Source organism: Mytilus galloprovincialis, chromosome 10 (genome assembly GCF_965363235.1).
Source record: "Mytilus galloprovincialis chromosome 10, xbMytGall1.hap1.1, whole genome shotgun sequence".
NCBI lineage: Eukaryota > Metazoa > Mollusca > Bivalvia > Mytilida > Mytilidae > Mytilus > Mytilus galloprovincialis.
Window position 1 is genome coordinate 3,358,827 of NC_134847.1, and position 20,834 is coordinate 3,379,660.

Consider the following 20,834-nt stretch of genomic DNA (forward strand, 5'->3'; position numbering starts at 1 on the left):
GGACGGTCGGTCGGGCGTAGCTAGTAACCAAGTCGAAATTCCGATTGCAAAAGTGGAAAGTCGCGGACCTCAGACCACCGCTAATTTGAACCCCTGCCTCCAAATTGAAAAGATACCAAAATTTCGTCTTCTAATTTGAAATTGACGCCAACAGCATGAATAGTTGAACTTATTATATAATAGATTACTGACGTAGGTACTACTGTACGTTACATACTACGTATTGACGACAAACAATATTCCTACGACTTTTGCCATTGGGGAATTCTAAACTGCTTGTCTTTACAGATTTTCGGCGATTAAATATTTCATACAACTGTTCTTTGACATCTTAGCCAAAAGCACAGGCGAAAATAAACTACATAATGATTCCTCATGAGCACTACTTCCTATGTGCAACTTCAAAACTTTTGGGTGATTCGACAATCATTTAAGGTTTTTTTGTCATATTTTTTGTAATCCAGAATTAAAAGTATTAAAAAAGTGTTCAATTAGTTATATATAACATAGTAGACAGCTAGATAATAACAATGGCAAGTATTTCAGCATTTATTGGGTAAAACACAAATATAGGGGGCTCGCATAATGCAGCTTAACTGCATAATAAAAACAGACGTCCAAAACACAAAAACTTAACACTGAGCAATGAACAGTGAAAATGAGGTCAAGGTCAAATAAAATCTGCGCGACTGATATATAGATCATAAAATATTTCCATACACCAAATATAGTTGATCTATTGCATATAGTAGTAGAAAAAAAGACCCAAAACTCAAAAACTTTACTTTGACCACTGAACCATGAAAATGAGAGCAAGGTCAAATGACACCTGTCACCTAGACATGTACACCTTACAATCATTCCATACACCAAAATATAGTAGACTAGACCTATTGCATACAGTATAAGAAAAACAGACCAAAGCACAAAAACTTAACTATAACCAATGAACCATGAAAATGAGGTGAAGGTCAGATATCTAGATGACACCTGCCAAGTTGGACATCAACACCTTACAGTTCTCGTGATCGTATAATTAGTAATTTGCGTTGTGTTATGAATAGAGGAAAAGACGTCTATACATATGGATGATTTAATGCTGGAATACAATGTTAACACATAGCAATCATGACGTTACATAGAGAGAGCGCTAACAGGTATAGGTACATGTATGAATCCCGTGTAATGTGATTGTCTCTATTTATCCTCGACACAGTCCTTCCCCATTTTCATTCTCAATTTTACTTCCGTACACCGAATTTACTAGCCCTATAGTATCTGAGATATGGTTTTGACCACCAAAACTTAACCTTGTTCACTGATCCATGAAATGAGGTCGAGGTCAAGTGAAAACTGTCTGGTGAGCATGAGTACCTTGCAAGGTCTGCATATACCAAATATAGTTATCCTATTACTTATAATTACAGAGAATTTAACATTACAAATTTTTTTCAATCAGTCACTGAACCATGAAAATGAGGTCAAGGACATTGGACATGTAACTGACGCAAACTTCGTAACATGAGGCATCCATATACAAAGTATGAAGCATCCAGGTCTTTCACCTTCTAAAATATATAGCTTTTAAGAAGTTAGCTAACGCTGCCACTGGATCACTATCCCTATGTCGACAAAAATATAATGTAATTATTGATTACGATGATAAAGTTTAGATCACATTTCTATTACTTAAGTAAAATAGTTTGATGTTATATAACCTAGTTTAAATGATAATTGACCACTGCATGAACGCATCATTTTCTTGATTGAATATCACTTTAGAGTTTTATGAATACAATATTTAGATCTGTTGTCTCAAGCTGCATTATGGTCAAGCAGATCTAACAAATTTTACTGTAATTTTAGTCTTTGGAACAAATGACATTTAAAGCTTGACAATACATTAAGACCTTTTATATTTTAAATAAGAAACCAGATAAAACAGTTGATAGCTTATGTCATCACATGCGTCAATTATAAACACTTGATTCACACTGATCATGCTGACAATGAAACTAATAAAACCAATCAAGGGATCATTTGAGCCTTGAGCACTTTACACTATTCCTAGTTTGTAAGAGAATAATAATCACTTTTGTCATGATAAATACTTGCTACCGCCTGTACTTAATCATGAAGAAAGGGATTCTTATTCACTTACATATACGAAAAGCATGATATGAGAATTAGTTTAGCTAACTTTAAAGATAGAATGATAATTACATACATGGATTTATATATCATTTTGTTTTCATATTTTCCTTAATTACAAGTTATAAAACTGTCAATGGACTACAATTTAAAACTTAGGGTAAATATACTGTAAACCTTTCAACTTATCACTTTGCATCATATTGAAAAGATTTCTTTTATATACATTTGTAAGTTACAACTCTATTCAAACTTAATTTAACACTTTTTAATTAAGTGATACTTATATGAGTTTTGGTGGACAGGAAATTTGATCCAGGGTCATAGTTCATGGTTGAATGCAACTTGAATTTATTTGTACAGCAATGACTTGTTGACACAATTGTAAGGTGTTATTGACAAGAGCATAGTCAAGAGTATTAAGATCAGCCTTGGTAAAGGTATTGGCTCAATGGTATTGCAGTAGATGCAGTCAGAATTTGGCTAAAAAATTCAGACTTCTGCGTTATTGTAGGCAAAAAATAACATCATCTTATATATTTGATGCTTGGGAAGCATTCAAAGTGACACTGCTGTTTATTGTTTCTGTATTTCCACTATCAGATTTTTCTGTACTGCATTTTCGGTTATCAAAGAAAATATGTTTCAATTATTTATTTGTAAAGTTCTCTGACTCTTCTTATGCTTTCAACTCTGCTGATGTCCAATTATTATGAATATTAGGGTCTACCTCAGGACCACATGTTCTTTTTCTACTATCTTTCCTCAACTGGAAGCCAAAAACTATTTACACAGATTGCAATTATATGTTCAACTTTTATAAAAATATATAAAACTATAAGCAAAATTATTCCATATGATGATAAATTCTTCATGATTTATAAAGAAACAAAGTACACAGTTATTAGTAAAAAAACTGACCAAAACAATAGAAATTTATGAATATAATGTATTACTTGCAGACGCATAGCATACGGAAACATCGTGTGAATTAATGACATAGCAAAATTAGATTAGAATGGAAGAGGGACGAAAGATACCAGAGGGACAGTCAAACTAATAAATCAAAAATAAACTGACAATGCCATGGCTAAAAATGAAAAAGACAAACAGACAAACAATAGTACACATGACAAAACATAGAAAAACTAAAAAATAAACAACACGAACCCACCAAAAACTAGGGGTGATCTCAGGTGCTTCGAAAGGGTAAGCAGATCCTGCTCCACATGTGGCACCCATCGTGTTCCTTATTAGATTACAAATCCGGTAAATAGTCTAGTTCAGTAGGTCACATTTATGAAAGGGAAGGGAATTGTAGTTCCGACGTAAGGAACATATCCGATATCCTTTGTGAAACGATTATACCATAACGGTCAACCAACTTGTGATGGCATCCGTAAAATTTACAAAGAGATGATTTCAGCTTCACCATTTGGAACTCTTGGTTTAATAGCTTCCTTGTGAGCAACATCCCTCTGTCAAGAAAATCATAAGAAATGCAAGCACGGGAATATCGTATCAATTAGGAGATATATACACCGTATGCAGGTGCTGCTGGAATGTTGCTACTTAGAATGGAAAGTTCACAATCGGAAAGCTGAAATCATCTCTTTTGTCTAATTTTTAATTATTTAGTGAAAGAACATCATCTATAAGCGGAAAGTAGAGTTAAAGGATATTGCTAACTTCTTATCTTTCTTCCTAAGAAGTTCCTGTATGAAGTCACCCTCATAATAATAAAGAAACAAGTAGGCAAGAAGAGGGGCACAATTTCGTTCCCATTGGAATGCCGATAGTATGTTGAAAAACACGTCCTCTGAACGTAACAAACATGTTGTCAATCAAGAAATCAAGCATCTTGAAAATGTCAGTTTCAGAGAATTTTTTTGTTTGAATCAGAGTGATCCTTAACAAAGTAGGATTTATCCCTTCCTAAGACAAGATAATTGTATCTTCGTTGGCCATTCTTTTTTATGAAACAAAGCAATACCAACTCTTTCAATTTGTCTTTTAGTTTTGAATGTGGAATACTTGTATTAAGTGTAGAAAAGTCAAATGTTTTAATGTTATTACAAGATGAAAGAGAGTTAGATTGTATGTACATACTCTGAAAGATCTTTGGAATTTTTAAGTATCCACATCTGATTCACGCTACCTCTAGAAAAGGCAGTTTCACAATAACTTTCACTTGAAGCCCGCTTTTGTTTGCTGATAAAATAGATGTTAATAATTTAGAAAGAGGTTTCGTGGAGCACTTGGAAGACCCAGCAATATACCGTTGTTTGTAAGGCCACTTATGTAGTTTAGGTATCCAATACAGTGATGGAAGATCCAGTTCTTCATCTTTGATTGAACTTTCAAAGGTACATAGAACAGACCTATGATTATCCAGGATTTCCTCTTTGGTAAGTGTTGTGAGGGTATATGTTGGGTTTCCAAGTGAATTGTCAATACCTAATTCGTTTATCAGGCAGTTAATGTAATGAGTTTTACACACAAAAACGATGTTGTTTGGGGCTTTATCTGGGGGGACAACATATATCATGAAGGTAGGATAAGTGTTTTGCAAATTTAGGGTCTTTAAAGATTGCTGTAGCATTGGCGTTGATAGACCCATTCAGTTTCTTAATTCTGATTTGCATCAACGACCTCACTGCCTTAATCCATTCGGAAAGAGTGTCTACGTCTTCCTTCTCACATTTAGCCCATTGCCTGGCATAATCCTTGACTGAATCCATCAAAATGTTAAAGTTGTATTTCCAATGGATGGATTTTGGCTCACGATATTTTGGACCTTTCGATAACACATTTCGTAGGGAAGTGTTATTAACAATGTTGAGGTTACCGGTAATAACGTGGCCAGCCAGATTATATGTGAATTGGGAACTAGCACAGGTGCAATCAGGAGGTTTAGACTTGAAGTCGTCAATACTGAGATCCTGTAAAACGTGTTTGTAATTGAAAATTTTAGTTGCAATAGGTTTGGTATAGGTATAAGAAATGATTGGTACAGACTGGTCTTTGAAATAAGGAGGTATTTTCGATTGAACTAATTTATGATGAAGGATATTGCCTAAGTTGACGCCATCAAGACCTTTCAAAGGAAAGATTAAGGAAAGATCTTTTCTCTTTTTCATCTTTTCCAATGCCGACTGGCTTGAAAAGTCTGTGACTTGCAATATCATCATTGGCTACTGAGCTTATGATACCCTAGGGGAATGTGCACTGTGACATCATTGGCTGTATGCAAAGATAATTACTCAATAGAGTGAAATGACAAGTTCATACTAACTTCAATTTTAATAAATGTAATTTTAATTATATATCTACCCCATAAAAAAACAGATACACCATAGCATAAGAGTAACTGGTTTATAACTTAATTATAAATTTCCAAAAGCCTTAAACCATCAATGTTGGCCATTAAATATAAGTATAATTTATAAGTATGCAATCACGAATAATCTATACTATTAAACGAGAAGACCTCATTTTTGGTGTCGCTTCTCCTCCTTTCACAAGAAAATAATCATCATGCCTCTGTGTCCTATAGGTAACATGTATAGTCGCATTTGTCATCCATTCTTATGATCATTAAGTTTGGGTTATTTTGGGATAAAAAACGAAAAAGAATGCGTCCGGATATTTTCCCGTCATTGGACAAAACTTTAAGTCAGATTAGACTTCCGGTTTGTGTTTTTCTGTACTTCGAACATACAAAGACTATGAAATAAAGTATATGAATTTGCTTTCTGCTATCATTTTGAGATCTAGCATGTATCATCCTTGCTTAACGTGTTTCAGTTTGGGTTATTTTGGGAGGAAAACGAAAATGAATAATATTTGCTATTTACTATCAATAGACCACTTTCGAGTTCATCCGTCACCAGAAAAAACTCGTCAATTATACGTGCTTTTATCACCGTCATTTGTGCGTTTTGGGGCGTCGTCACTTCCCTTCCAATGTTGAGCAAGGACGTATATACTAACATACGTCCTTGTGTTGAGCGAGTGGTTGGAAAACTATAATTCTATATTATACGAATTATTCGGCAAATTGAATTCTCAAAATTGACAATCAACACTGCTGTCATTAGGGAATTGTCAGTAAGTACCTACAGAGCAACCATTATTTCTAGTTTATCCTGCACAAAGACGATCACTAAGACGCTTGAGGAACGTAAATAGTGCAGGGATACAGGCGACCCCCTCTATCTGGTAAATGACGTCATAAAGGCGTGCATAATTGACGAGTTTTTGCCGGTGACGGATGAACTCGAAAGTGGTCTATTAGTTTACAGTGGCGGATCCAGAACTTTTCATAAGGGAGGGGGGGGGGCGTTGACTGACATAAAGGGGGGGTTACTCTCATGTTTCCCCATATAATCTACAATCTTTTTTCAACGAAATGGGGGGCAGCCCCCCCCCCCCCCCCCCAACCCCCCCCCCCCCCCAACCCCCCAGCCCCGCCTGGGATCTGCATATGGTTTACTATTAATGGCGGTCACTGCGGATATATTTCTATATACTTACATACATTTACTATGAATTACTGTATTTGGACTCTTTACTATTCATGGCGTTCACTGATGTATATATATATATATATATGCAACTCGTCTAAACATCAACCCAACAATGTTAGATCTGTAAATTTGCTTTCGCAAAAAATTTACAGATCTAACATTGTTGGGTTGATGTTTAGACGAGTTGTATATACATTATGTACACAGCCATGTATCACCATCATTGATGGCGATCCGATGGATACATCTGTTGTAGGGTTGTCACTGACTCAGACGTACTTATGTATATATATATATATATGTATATAAGTACCTTTGACTTTTGATACCTCTCCTGAAATTCTCTGTATTGAGTAATTAAAGTATATGTGCATGTTCATAGAGTACAGAAAAACAGAAGGTATAAAAATCTGAATTTGGAAAATAGGAGGAGGGCAAAAAAATGTGCCCAGTCCCTAAGTACCTTTGAATTTTGATACCTCTCCTGAAATTCTCCAGTCAGTATATTTTTTTTACAGTTTACATACGCTCTATTTCCCCGCGATTTCGCGGGTGTGTTCTAGTCATTTTTATATCCATACAGACCCTTTGAATGTATGGTTAGAAGGAAGACAAGTTGCCTAAAGGGATATTATAGCGTTATTTTTTTGTGTATGTAACATGCTGCATTATAAGATTATACAAGATTGTATTCTACTTTATTGATCATAATCTATTAATTATGACAGATTTTGTACAATAACAGTATACATGTACATGTAATGGAGTATGTTCAAATAAAATATATACAAATAGTGGTCGTCTATAGGAGAAAACTTCATAAATGTAAGTACTATTACATGTAGATTTATTTATCTGGTTAAAAAACTGATCTTGAAAACATCACTATATAAGTTAGAAATCAGGAATAAATGCCAAATTCATCTAAGGTCAACTTTGCCTGTCAGAGGGAGTTAGAAGCTTTAGTTTCTTTAAAATTTCAAAATTTATAAACGGACAATTTAAAAATAGGTTTGTTATAAATCATTTTAATACACAAGTACTGACTACTAAACTGATGATACCCTCGGGACTAATAGTTCACCAGAAGAGGTATTGACCCAGTGCAGTAAAAATAGAAATGCAACATCATTAATTAAATGCGTTCAAAGCATAATTTCATTAAATAATACCAACTGATAAGTAATTATATCTTATAAGTTTAAGTCATTAAATATAAAAAGTAGGAGCCCTCTCCCCCTCTTCCCAAATATGTTTTTTTGGTTTATTTCTCAGATTTTTTACAGCAGTGCGGCCCCAATCTTTTAAAAATCATAGGACTCAAAAATATAGAAAATCTAAGTGTTTTGGTTGCAAGATGATAATGAATCATCCTCAATGATATCCTTAAAATATCTCATGGTTCAATTAAATCCAAATGACAAAACATCAATTTGGAGAAGGCTTATTTGAATATCTTTTAAATGGATATAGGAAGATGTTGTATGAGTGCCAATGAAACAACTCTCCAGGTATGCATTGTTGCAGCCAACCTTACCTTAATCTCACCAAGCTTACCTTATTCTCATATGTCCAATAATTTTCTTCCCTCTTAATACATTCATCAATGATGGCTCAACATCACCTTTAAATTCTATAGTACAGTCATACACAGCATTTACTGTAAATAAACAAAACATAGAAATTTATAAAAAAAAATGATGGAGTATGTATTGTTTTTGAGGATTTTTGGGGGTAAAATCCTTGTTTATGAAATATTTACCCCCACCTGACTCCTCAACTATTGCAATTTACCTCTACTTCCCCATACATTTATTTAGTGTATATATACAGTAGTACCTCCAGTTGTTTTCTCAAGAACAATCATAATACTATTAGTTACACAGTGTGCAATTGTCCTAATACGAGAATTTATCGGGTCAATAAAATTCATATCGGGTGAGGCGAAGCCAAACCCGATATGAATTTTATTGACCCGATAAATTCCGTATTAGGACAATTGGACACTGTGTAACGAATTTATCCTGATTTTGTTATATTACATATTATTATATTCAAATTAAATTTTAGGACAATATCAACAAATATATTTTAGATATTTAATCTAAAACTGTGAAAAATTAAAAATATTATGATGAAGGCAAATCATTTTTTTTTATTGGGTCAATGGTATAAGGGAGATAATTTCAATTGACGTAATGAATAAGGGAGATAATTCCAATTGACGTGATAAAAAATTGTACTGAAATTTATTAGGACAATATCAGCCAATCAAATTGCAAGAAATTACTCTAAATCAGGATAAAATATTATTCATTGAGATCTGAGACTAAAATGAAATGATTCGCTGAGTGCAGCCTGATATGGCTGCAGTGGTCGAACTTGGAACAGTTGGGGCATGTTTGGACACAATATTCAAGTTTGATCAATCTGAATTTGGATTGTGATCAAATTTTTGCCATAATATAGGTTTCTGACACAAAATAAATGTGGTCAAAGATATTACAAATTTATTGTGCAATACTGTGCAATTGAAAATTTCTTCTTGAAACTTTTCAAAAATTTGAAATTTGAAAAATGTTGAAAAAAAAATATGTACCATTTAAAAAATATTGGACCATATATTAAATTACATGTATATAGAAAATGACATCATAGTCAGTCTAAAATTAGAAAACCTTGTTCAGCAAAATTTAACTTAAAAATAAATTCCTTCATCAAACCAAACCCATTTAAGGACATCATAAAAAGTAAAATCACAAAAATACTGAACTTAGAGGAAGATCAATTGGGAAAGTCCATAATCACATGGCAAAATCAAATAACAGAACGCATCAAAAACGAATGGACAAAAACTGTCATATTCCTAACTTGGTACAGGCATTTTCAAATGTAGAAAAAAAGTATTATATAGAAATTGACATCACAGTCTAAACATAGAAAATCTTGATCAGCAAAACTTAATAGTAATATCTAAAAATAAATATCTTTATCAGCATTTAACACAAGTTCTAAAAATAAATTCACAGCTAATTATAATTACCTCAAAAGAATACAACATTTCTTTATAACAAAACCATTGAGAACTTAGAATTGGTTATAGGATTTGAATTGATGCTCAATGTTTTGCCTTTGTGCAATTCACTTTGCTGTTGCGAATTGACACTCCCCCATCCTTTTTCCAAACAACCCCACCCAAAAAAAAAAAAAAAAAATAACCAACCACCTTTTTTCTTTTTTTTTTTTTATCCCCCACCCTTTTTCCAAACAACCTCATCCAATTTACCACCCTTTTTTTAACAAAATATTTTTATCCCCCTCCCACAATTTAGGAGATAACTGTATTGTATTTTAAGCTTGACCTTCGTAATACGTAGATTTTACTGTCTCAAATTGAGTGACGCAGGGCTGAGATAGGTAAACAGATATTTACGACAGTAAAATAGGCCAAGCTTAAAATACAACACAGTTATCTTCATTCTAATGCCACATATTAAAAAAAATGTCATTTAATATTTTGGCTTAAAAATGGCATAAATGAAAAAGTCCACGAAACTGTCGCATCGTCTTTGGCATCTAAACAATGTGACGTCATATGTATACTCTGATGTCAAACATGAATACTAAAGGTATTTTTACTTTTCGTACGCTTCAGAATGGTTTTAATATAGACAAAAAGATGTGACTATCTTGTTTATTTTTTGAGAAATTACATACCCCAAAAAAATTGGAATTCAAAATGGAGGCTTTCTAAGTTACGGACTGGTAGAACATGGAATCTAACCCCTCAAAATATTTGTCAATGTCCAATGAAAATTATCTTTACAAACTAATTGCATTAGAATTCTGTTTTATCTTCCTTCTTTTTTTTACCTCCTCACCCTTTTTCTAAACAAAGAATTCTTTCCCTCAAGTTTGGTCATAATCTCAATTAAAATTTCCATTGGAATTTGCAACCAAAATTACCCATTTAAATAAGTCTAAAAATAGAAAATGTCATACAAAACCATGGCTAAAATCAATATTCCTTAATAATCATAAATTTAGTAATAACTTCTCACCTCAAAATTACAAAATTTCTTTAAACATAATTTAAAAGAACGTAAAAAGTAATAAAACATATTATATTTGGATAACCTTCCTTTCACTGCTTTTAAATTGTCTCAATTGTCCTTTAACCAGAAAAACCCTTGTTTTTCCCCTTTTTTGCCCCTAATTCCTAAATTGTTTGAGCCACAACCCCCTTAAGTCAATCCTAACCATCCCTTTGTATAATGGAAACTTGTGGTATAATTTTCAGAGAGATTCATACACTTTAACACAAGTTATTGTCTGGAAACTACAAAAATGCTTATTTTGGTCCCTTTTTTTGTTAGGACCATAACCCCCAAAATCAATCAGAACCTTTCTTTAGTGGTTATAAACCCTGTGTTAAAATTTTATTGATTTCTATTTACTCATGCTAAAATTATTAGCATCATCTGAAAATCATCTGTCTTCGGACAACACTGACGACGACACAGACAACGACACAGACAACGATGCAGACAACGGCAACATGATACCAATATATAACCAAATTTTTTTTTAATTTTTGCCGTCGTTTAAAAACAAGGAAAAAAATCAAGGTTTATGTCCTAACTTTTGAAATATAAGCCATTTTCTAAAATAAACGAGGGGGGGGAGATTCTTGAAATCAGTCATATTAAAATCTATGGGAAACCTTAAGTCAAGGTAGGGGTCGTACAGAATTTTAGTGTAAGTTTAAACTCTTAGAATTTCGAGGCATATAAACATGAAAAAAATATGCCGCACAGCCCTATATTTTGACCTTTGAAAAAATAGTAGTTCATATGAACTTTCCATTCTAGGATATAATTTTTTTAAACTTCATAGTAAAACTTGTACAGTTTGAGCTGTAAAGGAATTCCAATGGGAAATTGCATTGTAGATATTTACAGTTTTATCCATGTAATGTCAATACAAACTTTGCTAGTAAAACCCTATTTTACAATCATATAACACATACAGCAGTTCAAAAAACAGAGTAATGGACATCCTTAAGCAGAATAATTGTCTGATCAATGGCTGTATTGATTGTGTAGGTTTCTCAATTTAGACATTTGAATTAATGTGCGGATTTTCAAGGCGAGTGATATCAGAAGAAGCTTACTCTGTTGACTCAATTGATCTCTCCTTATCCTTGATCTCTCCTTATGGAGTTCATGCGATTCTTTTAAAATTTTTGTTCATTTTACCTTGATTTATATCATGTGTATCTTCTTATTTTATTTGAACATAGGAAAAACAACTGTGTCACCAGCCATGTACCCAGTACATCAGTACTGGCACATGTACAGGCACTAGACATTCTGTCAATTGTAATAAAATATTGGCAATGGGAAGAAAATAGTGTCCATATATAATATTTTATTACTACTGACAGAACGTCTATAGAGGCCCCTCATGGGGGGGTCCTAGTAATCACATAATCACCATTTTTTTGCCAATATAATCACATAATCATTAAATATTTGCTTATCTTTAGTAATCAAATAATCATAAACTAAAAATACAGTCCTAGGTAATCAAATAATCATGAAATATTTGGCTTAATAATCAAATAATCATTAAAAAAACGGCCAAGTAATCACATAATCAAAAACCCCATGAGGGCCCTCTCTATACAAAGCATGAACATATGGATAATGTGTTATTAAAAGAAATGTTTGAAGGGCTGAAATAAAGGCAATTGTTTTATTTTGAATTTTGTAGTACATTGCAAGGACACAAATTGTGTACCTACATATTCTTCAATAGGCCACTCTATACTTAACATCATAGTTTTTCATTATACTTTTAAACTTATTTTTAGTATGTATGATATCTGAGGTCAGATAAATTTTAGAAAGGTCAGAACAACTTCTGATATATAGGTCAAACAAGCTGTCTTGATAATAAAGGTGTTGTGATAACTCTATCTTATATATCATCATTAGGTCAAGACAAACATCTTGACACAGTAAGGTTGTTTGGATAGTTTAGCACACTGATCTACTTTTATTATCATGTACTATTATAAGTAGTACGTATTTTACTGCACCAATAGGGCATTTCAATAATCAATGCCTCTTCAGGCCACACTATTAGAAAATCCAGTAAAATGCTTTGCTGAGTGCAGCCTGAAATGACCGTCGAACCTTGAACAGTTGGGACAAATTTGGATACAATATTCAAGCTTGATACTGTCTGAATTTGGTTTTTGAACAAATGTGTCTTTGGACAACGACTCAGACGACCACATCATTCCATTATACTATTCCAAAAATTTGCAGTTGTATGAAAAGCTAATACAAAAGATGAAGAGCTAATAAAAACCAAAATGGACAATTATTAAGCCAAAATCAGAGTAATGCATGAGCGATGTACATTTCTAACTATACACTGATTCAGAAATTTCATGACAGCAAATTTTAATAAAACACAATCAGTATTTTCCTGCCAGTACAGAGGTACCTGCTATTGGGGTAATCATTCCCTTGGGGAATAACATTCCACCAGCAGAGACATTGAATCAACATAAATGGTGCAATTTAACAAGAAGCAGATGCAAATTGTTATCCACTTCTTGACTCCTATGTACAGTACAATTTTCGCGAAAGCCATCCCAAACTCCATACACAGTTTTTTTTGGGGAATATTCCCTCCGACTTCCGCGTAAATCCGTTACCTTTTGTTTATTGTATTAGCGACATCTCTCCCAGTCTAGAGGGACGCGGTGTCACACCAGGTAATTAATTGCCCTAATCCTTCTGATCTATGCAGGCCCGCGACAGTCAAGGTATGCGAGATTTCTAATGTAATTAAACAATTATATTTCCTGTCTATTGATTATCAGTTTAAATCTGATTGCTTGAAACAAATGAAAGATTAAAATAAAAATAAAAATGTTGTTGTTAATTCTTTTAATTACTCTGTACATTTAAATCAATTTTTAAAAACAACTATATTTGATTTTGACTTTCGTTTTTTATCAGTAAATAAATATTTAATTTACTAAAAATGATATAATAATGTAACAATAAACGGAGACTAACGCTGAATAAATTAGGGTAGTTTAAAGAAAAGTGACACGTCTCAAAGTTTTTTATACAAGTAAAAAAGAAAATATTATTCACTATCTGTTATGCTAATAAGTCTACGCCATTTCCATTTAACGATTACAAAACAAAAGTTTTAAAAAGCAAAAGGTTGTTGTTAATGCTTTCAATTGCATTAAAGTTTTATAAAAAACAATCTATACTTGATTATGACCTCTGGTTTTTTTTTATCGGTAATTTATATAACTTACGAAAAGAGACATACTTGCTTGAAAATAAAGGAAATTAATGCTGAAGGTATAAAATGTGAGAAAGAAAGAAAATTACGTTTCTTAAAACTTGTATATGCAAGAAAAAAGAAAATACTTTTCACCATTCCTTATGCTTAATAAGTCTACGGCATTTTCTCTTCACGATTTGTTAGCATTACTTTAGGATAAATAATACATTTCGGCTACAATTAATTGCCGTGGGAAGACGATACGCATCTCAGTGATCAACAGTGCGTAGTTGAACTTGAACTTGACTTTGCTCACAATATTGAATGCTAAAAAAAGTGACATCAATTTGGTCCACGAGATTTTTATTTGGCGGGAAATAGTATCATGTAACAGTAAACTCAGGTGACCTTTCTGGATAACCGTGGGAAAATTCATTCAAGGTTTAAACTTGCTTTGTAATAATTGACACAAATTTGTGTGCGTTAAGATTGAGGCTCTAGAAGGTACTTTTACAATTGATTAAACGGATTCTAAATTGTATTCCTTTTCTGAATTAACCAACATCAGCCTTTTATTTTTACGTTGCTCAGTCAACAGAGGACATAAAACCGGACATTATTTATACGTCCATAGTCAACACTATATATTAATGGTAGATGAAAACAGGATGCATGTCGTTCAGCTCCTGATGGGCGTTGGTAGAGATCCTCTGTGAAAATTTGCCGATCGTAAAAATCCGATCCACATTTTTTTTAACATATTTCTTTCTTGTAGAACAAGATATAATTTCATTTAAATATTCTATTTTATAATTGTTGAAATACTTCTTTTTATATTTCGCCGAGGACTTTTAAAGAGCAGTAAAATACGGATTGCGCCAATCCAATTTTATTTTAAATAATTAAAGATCAATAACAGATCATAACGGATAAAAAACACATGATTTTTTTCTCTCCATATAATTAAATATTTAAAGGTTGTGATTATTGTGTTGTGTCTGGGCGGCGAATGTATCTCAGTATTTATGAATATAGGGCATACAAAACTATTTGTCACTTTACAGTTTCTTTTTTAAATTCAAATATTTCAAGTCACTAATCTAGTGAAACATAATATTTTACATTTCAAAATAAATTGAAAGTAACAGAGTTCACTTGTTGATCCGATAAATTAACTCTTGGGTTTAATTTAGATTGGACATATTACCGTAAAAAACATCATTTTGTTTTAAGCCAGTTGATATTAATTATATAATATTGAACTATTAATGAACCGAATATTGCTCACTGAGTAGGTCATAAAAGGTTCTAATTGTGGTAAAATCGTCTTTGTTGAAAAAACAAAAATTATGACCTGATCGGACTATAATGAAAATACAAAATAAGTGTTTTATTCTTATTTTTATACGTTTGTACGTTGTACATTTTGTATATCATATGACAATGACATGGGCATATACATACAAGAATAATTATCTTATTTTAAATAAAAATGTCACACTTTTTATCTGACAATGAAAGGACATTTAAATAACGTATTTTAAAGCACACAATTGCAATCAAGATCGATTAAATGTACAAAGGTAATAAATCTGGCTAATCCGATTATGTTGTCACGCGTCATTAATTTTCTGTACATCCGATGGGCAATAAACCAATAAACAGCCACGCGGTGTTGGGAGAGAATCTTTGGAGGAAATTGGGAGTATAATCCGTGATTCGCGGTGTGACACTCGGAAATCGGTGATTAGAGTTCGCGATTACATACTCTCTGGGCGTACTGTAACCATGCTGTCGAAAGACAAATTCCTTTGACAAAATGATGGCCTATGTCTCACTCCTATGATGTGTATGACTAACGAGTATTTTACTCTTAATATTTTTTGTGAAAAGAATCGCAGCAGTAATAACTATAGCACAGCTTACCTTTCCCTTTCATTTCTTGCATAGAATAAGCAAAGCCTTTAGTTCTAGGTAAGAGATGATGTTTGAGTTCAGGATAGCCTTTCTGTCTGGCCACTTCACAACTGGCTTCATGTTTCTCAGGTGTGTATCTGGTTCCTTCAGGAAAAAGAAGCAACTAAAAAAATACATATGCATTAAACAGTTTACATACAAAATAAAACATATATATCTCAATCCTTTAAGCTTCCATTGAATTTTGACATCTTTTTAGTTTTCTAAACACTTAAGGTGGTACCCAACACCTTCACTAAAATTAATTTGGCTCGTTTAATTTTCATAAAATTTTGACAAAGTATTTACTTTAACTCTTTGACAAAAATATAAAAAATTTCAACCAACCATTTTATTAGAAAAGATACACTGGTTATATAGCAGTTTGACAAACACTAATTTTGATCATTGAGAAGCTTAATATTAACATAACAACACAACGTAATTAAAACGTTAAGCTGATTTTAAAGAGTTATCTCCCCGTAGTTTTAGGTACCACCCTAAGAATTTTTGTCAACTCCATATGTTATTCCCAATCTACTATATTCTGTGTAGAATTGATTTGATCACTGAATTTAATTTGCATTTCGAGTGAAATTAAGAGCAAGAAAAATCTTTTCTTTTCCACCTCAATTTGACACTATTTGTAAACCATTATAAATATCTGTGCCTTCTATAAAATAGCCTAATTATGCATTTAATAATGAGTAAAGCTTACCGTAAACCAGTATCCATCAGGGAAGGCAACCAGTTCCTTGACACCATCATGGATACGTTTTTTATCTTTGTTCCAGTCTCTCTTTAAGAATATACTCTCGACAAATATCCAGGACCAACCCATAGTAGGTACGAATCGTAGGGATTCCTTGCCATATATCTTTGTTCCCTGAAGAATATATAAAGGGAGATAATTAAAATTTTCCTTCATATATACTTCGAATTTAAACTAAGTTGAAAAATTAATATATTATGACTAGTTGTAAGATTATATGAGTCAAGTTTGTCATAAAATAAAGTGAAAAATGGTTGTCAACTTCAGACAGATAATAAAGAGAGGAAACAGAAAATGCAAAAAGTTAATACATGTATCTGGAAACACAAGAATGTACAAGCAGCAAAAAACTACAACTGAATGATCAGTGTGCTTCCAAAAGTCATATAGCAATAATAGCATCAGGGTTTGTTATGCTTGATCTTTGGTTTTTCCTGTAATCTTCTTTAATGGTGTTTTTTTTCAGCAATTTTTTAATTATTGGTTAAGGTGTTAACGAGTTGGCCATTTTTATTGGACATGGTTTCATCTCGCTTCTTTGCAGCTTATTGGGCAACAATCTAATTTTAACGTTTCAGAACTACCGGTATTTTTCTGAGTTTTTCAGTATTAAAGATATGGAATATGATTCAATTATTCTCTCATACGAATACTAAATAGGGTAAGCCATGCATGAATGGCTAAGGAGGGTTAATTAGTTCATACTGAAATGATAGTGAAAGTAAAATTAACCTTAGTCATGCCATGGCTAACCGTATTTAGTTTTCATCATACATTTCTAATCAATTTTCAAGAATTCAAAATTATTCCAGATTCAAATAATTCCTGAAAAAGACTTGTTTAAAGGTAACTTGTGAGGTTCTCTTTTAAAGATCTTAAGTAGTTGTTTGGGATTGGAAGCATCCGCAATTATTATCAGTGGACTGTCAATGGTACACAGATAGAAATACATGTAGTACTGTTTATTGAAATGTATATTCAGAATACAACACTAGGTATAGTTGATTTGTTGATGTTAGGTTATTAATTAAATATATACTCCTCAATAACAATGACTTTCCATGTATGCAACATGAAATGATATTGATAATTTCCTTTTAAACAGAAAATCAAATCATATTAAAATACAATTTCAAAACATAAACCAGCTGGCTCATTCTTGAAATGAATTTTCTAATACTCAAGGGGAGATAGTTCAAATAAGAAATGTATGGATGCTAAAATTCATAGGAGGAAAAAAATATTTATTGCATCTTTTCATATTTGTGGACACAAGAGAATATGCACCTATTCTGACATCGTACTCGAACTTCTTTTGAACTTCTTTTGAACTTGTGTGTATTGTTGTGTGTTTGTTTTTCCTATATTGGCTAGAGGTATAGGGGGAGGATAACTGTTGATATCTCAAACAAGAGTGCACACACTGAAATGTCTTGCCTTCTTTACTAATCATTGATATTATGTTGATAGTCCTAAATATAAAGCTTTATTATAACTGTCAGATAAACTTAACATTGACCAAGAAAACTAAACATTGACCAATGAACCATGAAAATGAGGTCTAGGTTAAATAAAACCTGCGCAACTGACATAAAAATCATACAATATTTCCATACACCAAATAATTAGATGACCATATATATATAGTTTTAAAAAAAAAGACCAGAACTTAAAAACTTAACTTTGACCACTGAACCATGAAAATGAGGTCAAGGTCAGATGACACCTGTCAGCTAGACTGTACACCTTACAATCATTCCATACACCAAATATAGTAGACCTTTTGCATACAGTATAAGAATCAAAGTGCTGGATAGCACCTCTGGAAAGTTTGCAACTGTATATGTGTATTATTTCAAATAGGTTATAGACATGTATTATTTCAAATAGGTTTTAGACTTGTATTATTTCAAATAGGTTATAAACGTGTATTATTTCAAATAGGTATTTAATCACAGTTTTGTTTGATTTTTCAAACTAAACCATTGTTTCGCCAGCAATTTCCAAAAAATCACTTTTTATGTCCCATTTATGGGCATTATGTTTTCTGGTCTGTGCGTCCATTTGGTCGTTCTTCCGTCCATTCGTCTGTCTGTCACCTACAGGTTAAACTTTTTGATTGAGGTAGTTTTTGATGAAGTTGAAGTCCAATCAATTTGAAACTTAGTACACACTAGAACACACCCGTGATATCGGGGGAACGTGACTGAATTAAAGTATATAACTATCATGACTATGCGTAAGCCTTATTTTAGTATTGGGATTGTCATCTGATATAGTCATGCCGATTATAAGATGCATAGTTTTCTCTGCTTTCAATTTTTTCTGTTTGAACCCGTCAACCTGGAACTAGTTAATTATTTGCAATATCATATATGTGGAAAAACAAAAAGGGTTTGTGGTGGTGTAATTTTTAATCAACACCATTGTCCTATATTGGATATATATATAAAATTGAATTCTTTGATTTGTCGTTTTTACTCCATGACGGCTGACAAATTAGACTTCGTTATTTTAGTATTATACATGTACCCTATGATATAATCTTTCTAATTTTAATGCCAAATTAGAGCTTTTACTCCATTTTCACGGTCCACTGAACATAGAAAATGATAGTGCAGATGGGACATGCGTTTACTATGGGCACATTCTTGTTTTATATATCTATACTTCTAAATCTAAAGACCGTTTTTATGTTTACCTAATGAATATATAACCGAAGAAAGCTACAAGTCAAACTTATATGGGTATATATACTTGATAGGATATACTGAAAATTTCACCATTACATCTAGAATGGTAAAAGTGACGCCAACAAAATTCAAACTTCCTTGACTTGCGTTTTGTGGTTTATAATTTCTACAGCACTTGTCTTTAGCTTGATCTCATTCTTAATACACTGAAGATCACTGAACTATAATATTCTAAGAAGTGGATGATGACTTGGTTGCTTTTAAATTATATGGATGCTATAATACTAATTGACATTAAGACAATGTATTTCTGTTGTCAGTTTGATCCACTTGAGCATGCTAAACGAGTAAAGGTTCTTATATCCACATTGAAATGTGAAACAGCTAGTATTCAAATAACGGAATCAAAAGTTTTCAAATGATTTTTGGCATTAAAACTTTCAGATCGATGTCAGTTTGACAAAAACGATGCACTTTTCAATTAAAGCCGGTATTTAACTGTACTCGTCCTTAGCGTGAGACATAAGCCATATAATTATCTATTATTTTATATTCTATCACCTGTGTATTGTTAAAATAAATCAAACCATTATCACTTGTCAATTATCAGACAACTTAATCAAATATCAACTTGTTCTCGCATACCGGACTTTTTCAATACTCTCAGGCTTTTACTTATTCAATAATAAACAGTTGTAAATATCGTACATAGTAAAAAAAAGTGCGGGAAAATGTTCATTCATGAAATATTCATGAATGAAGCTGTCTCGGGTAGATTTCTTTTGATTTTCTCTTCAGCCAATGGCCGATCCGCAAAGTAGTGTTTGTGATAATTATTTTCAAAATGAAGTTCAATTCATCTGAATTGTCAATGAACATTCATTCTTTTTTTATTCAAGCTGTAATCTTTTCAAAAGAGTAGCAACTCAAAATATCCAAGAATCAGAATTCAAACACTAGTACTACATTATCTTGGAGCAGAACATTGCGATAGTCTGTCTCACCAAAAGTTGAGGCCAACGCCTATGGAAAGTAGCTATAGCAAGCTATAGAAAACTTTCCAAAAACAGACCAAAACACAAAAACTTAAGTATATATAACCACTGAACCATGAAAATGAGGTCAAGGTCAGATGACACCAAACAGTTGGACATGTACACCTTACAGTCCTTCCGAACACCGAATATACAAGACTTGTTGCTTATAGTATCTGAGATATGGACTTGACCACCAAAAAAACCTTCACGGATTCATTACATGAGGTCAAGGTCAAGTGAAAACTGTCTGACGGGCATGAGGACCTTGCAAAGTACGCACATACCAAATATAGTTGTTCTATTACTTATAATAAGAGAGAATTTAATATTACAAAAAATCTTAATTTTTTTTCAAGTAGTCACTGATCCATGAAAA

At 32.6% G+C, this 20,834-nt stretch overlaps 2 protein-coding genes across 4 annotated transcripts in view; one reads left to right on the top strand and one right to left on the bottom strand.

Moving 5' to 3' along the window:
- Window positions 1-20,834, bottom strand: part of LOC143049652 (1-acyl-sn-glycerol-3-phosphate acyltransferase gamma-like) — a 58,658-nt gene that overhangs the window by 26,847 nt on the left and 10,977 nt on the right. For all 3 annotated transcript variants that reach the window (XM_076223262.1, XM_076223261.1, XM_076223263.1), the window contains exons 4-6: window positions 16,675-16,842; window positions 15,927-16,080; window positions 8,238-8,340 (exon numbers count right to left, since the gene is read on the bottom strand). In XM_076223262.1, coding sequence (XP_076079377.1) covers window positions 8,238-8,340; window positions 15,927-16,080; window positions 16,675-16,842 — 425 coding nt within the window. The remainder of the gene's footprint in view (window positions 1-8,237; window positions 8,341-15,926; window positions 16,081-16,674; window positions 16,843-20,834) is intronic.
- The window catches only part of LOC143049650 (tyrosine--tRNA ligase, cytoplasmic-like), a 52,173-nt gene continuing 38,820 nt past the window's right edge, over window positions 7,482-20,834 (top strand). Inside the window, exon 1 of the mRNA XM_076223253.1 lies at window positions 7,482-7,505. The gene's annotated coding sequence lies outside the window, so the exon portion shown is untranslated. The remainder of the gene's footprint in view (window positions 7,506-20,834) is intronic.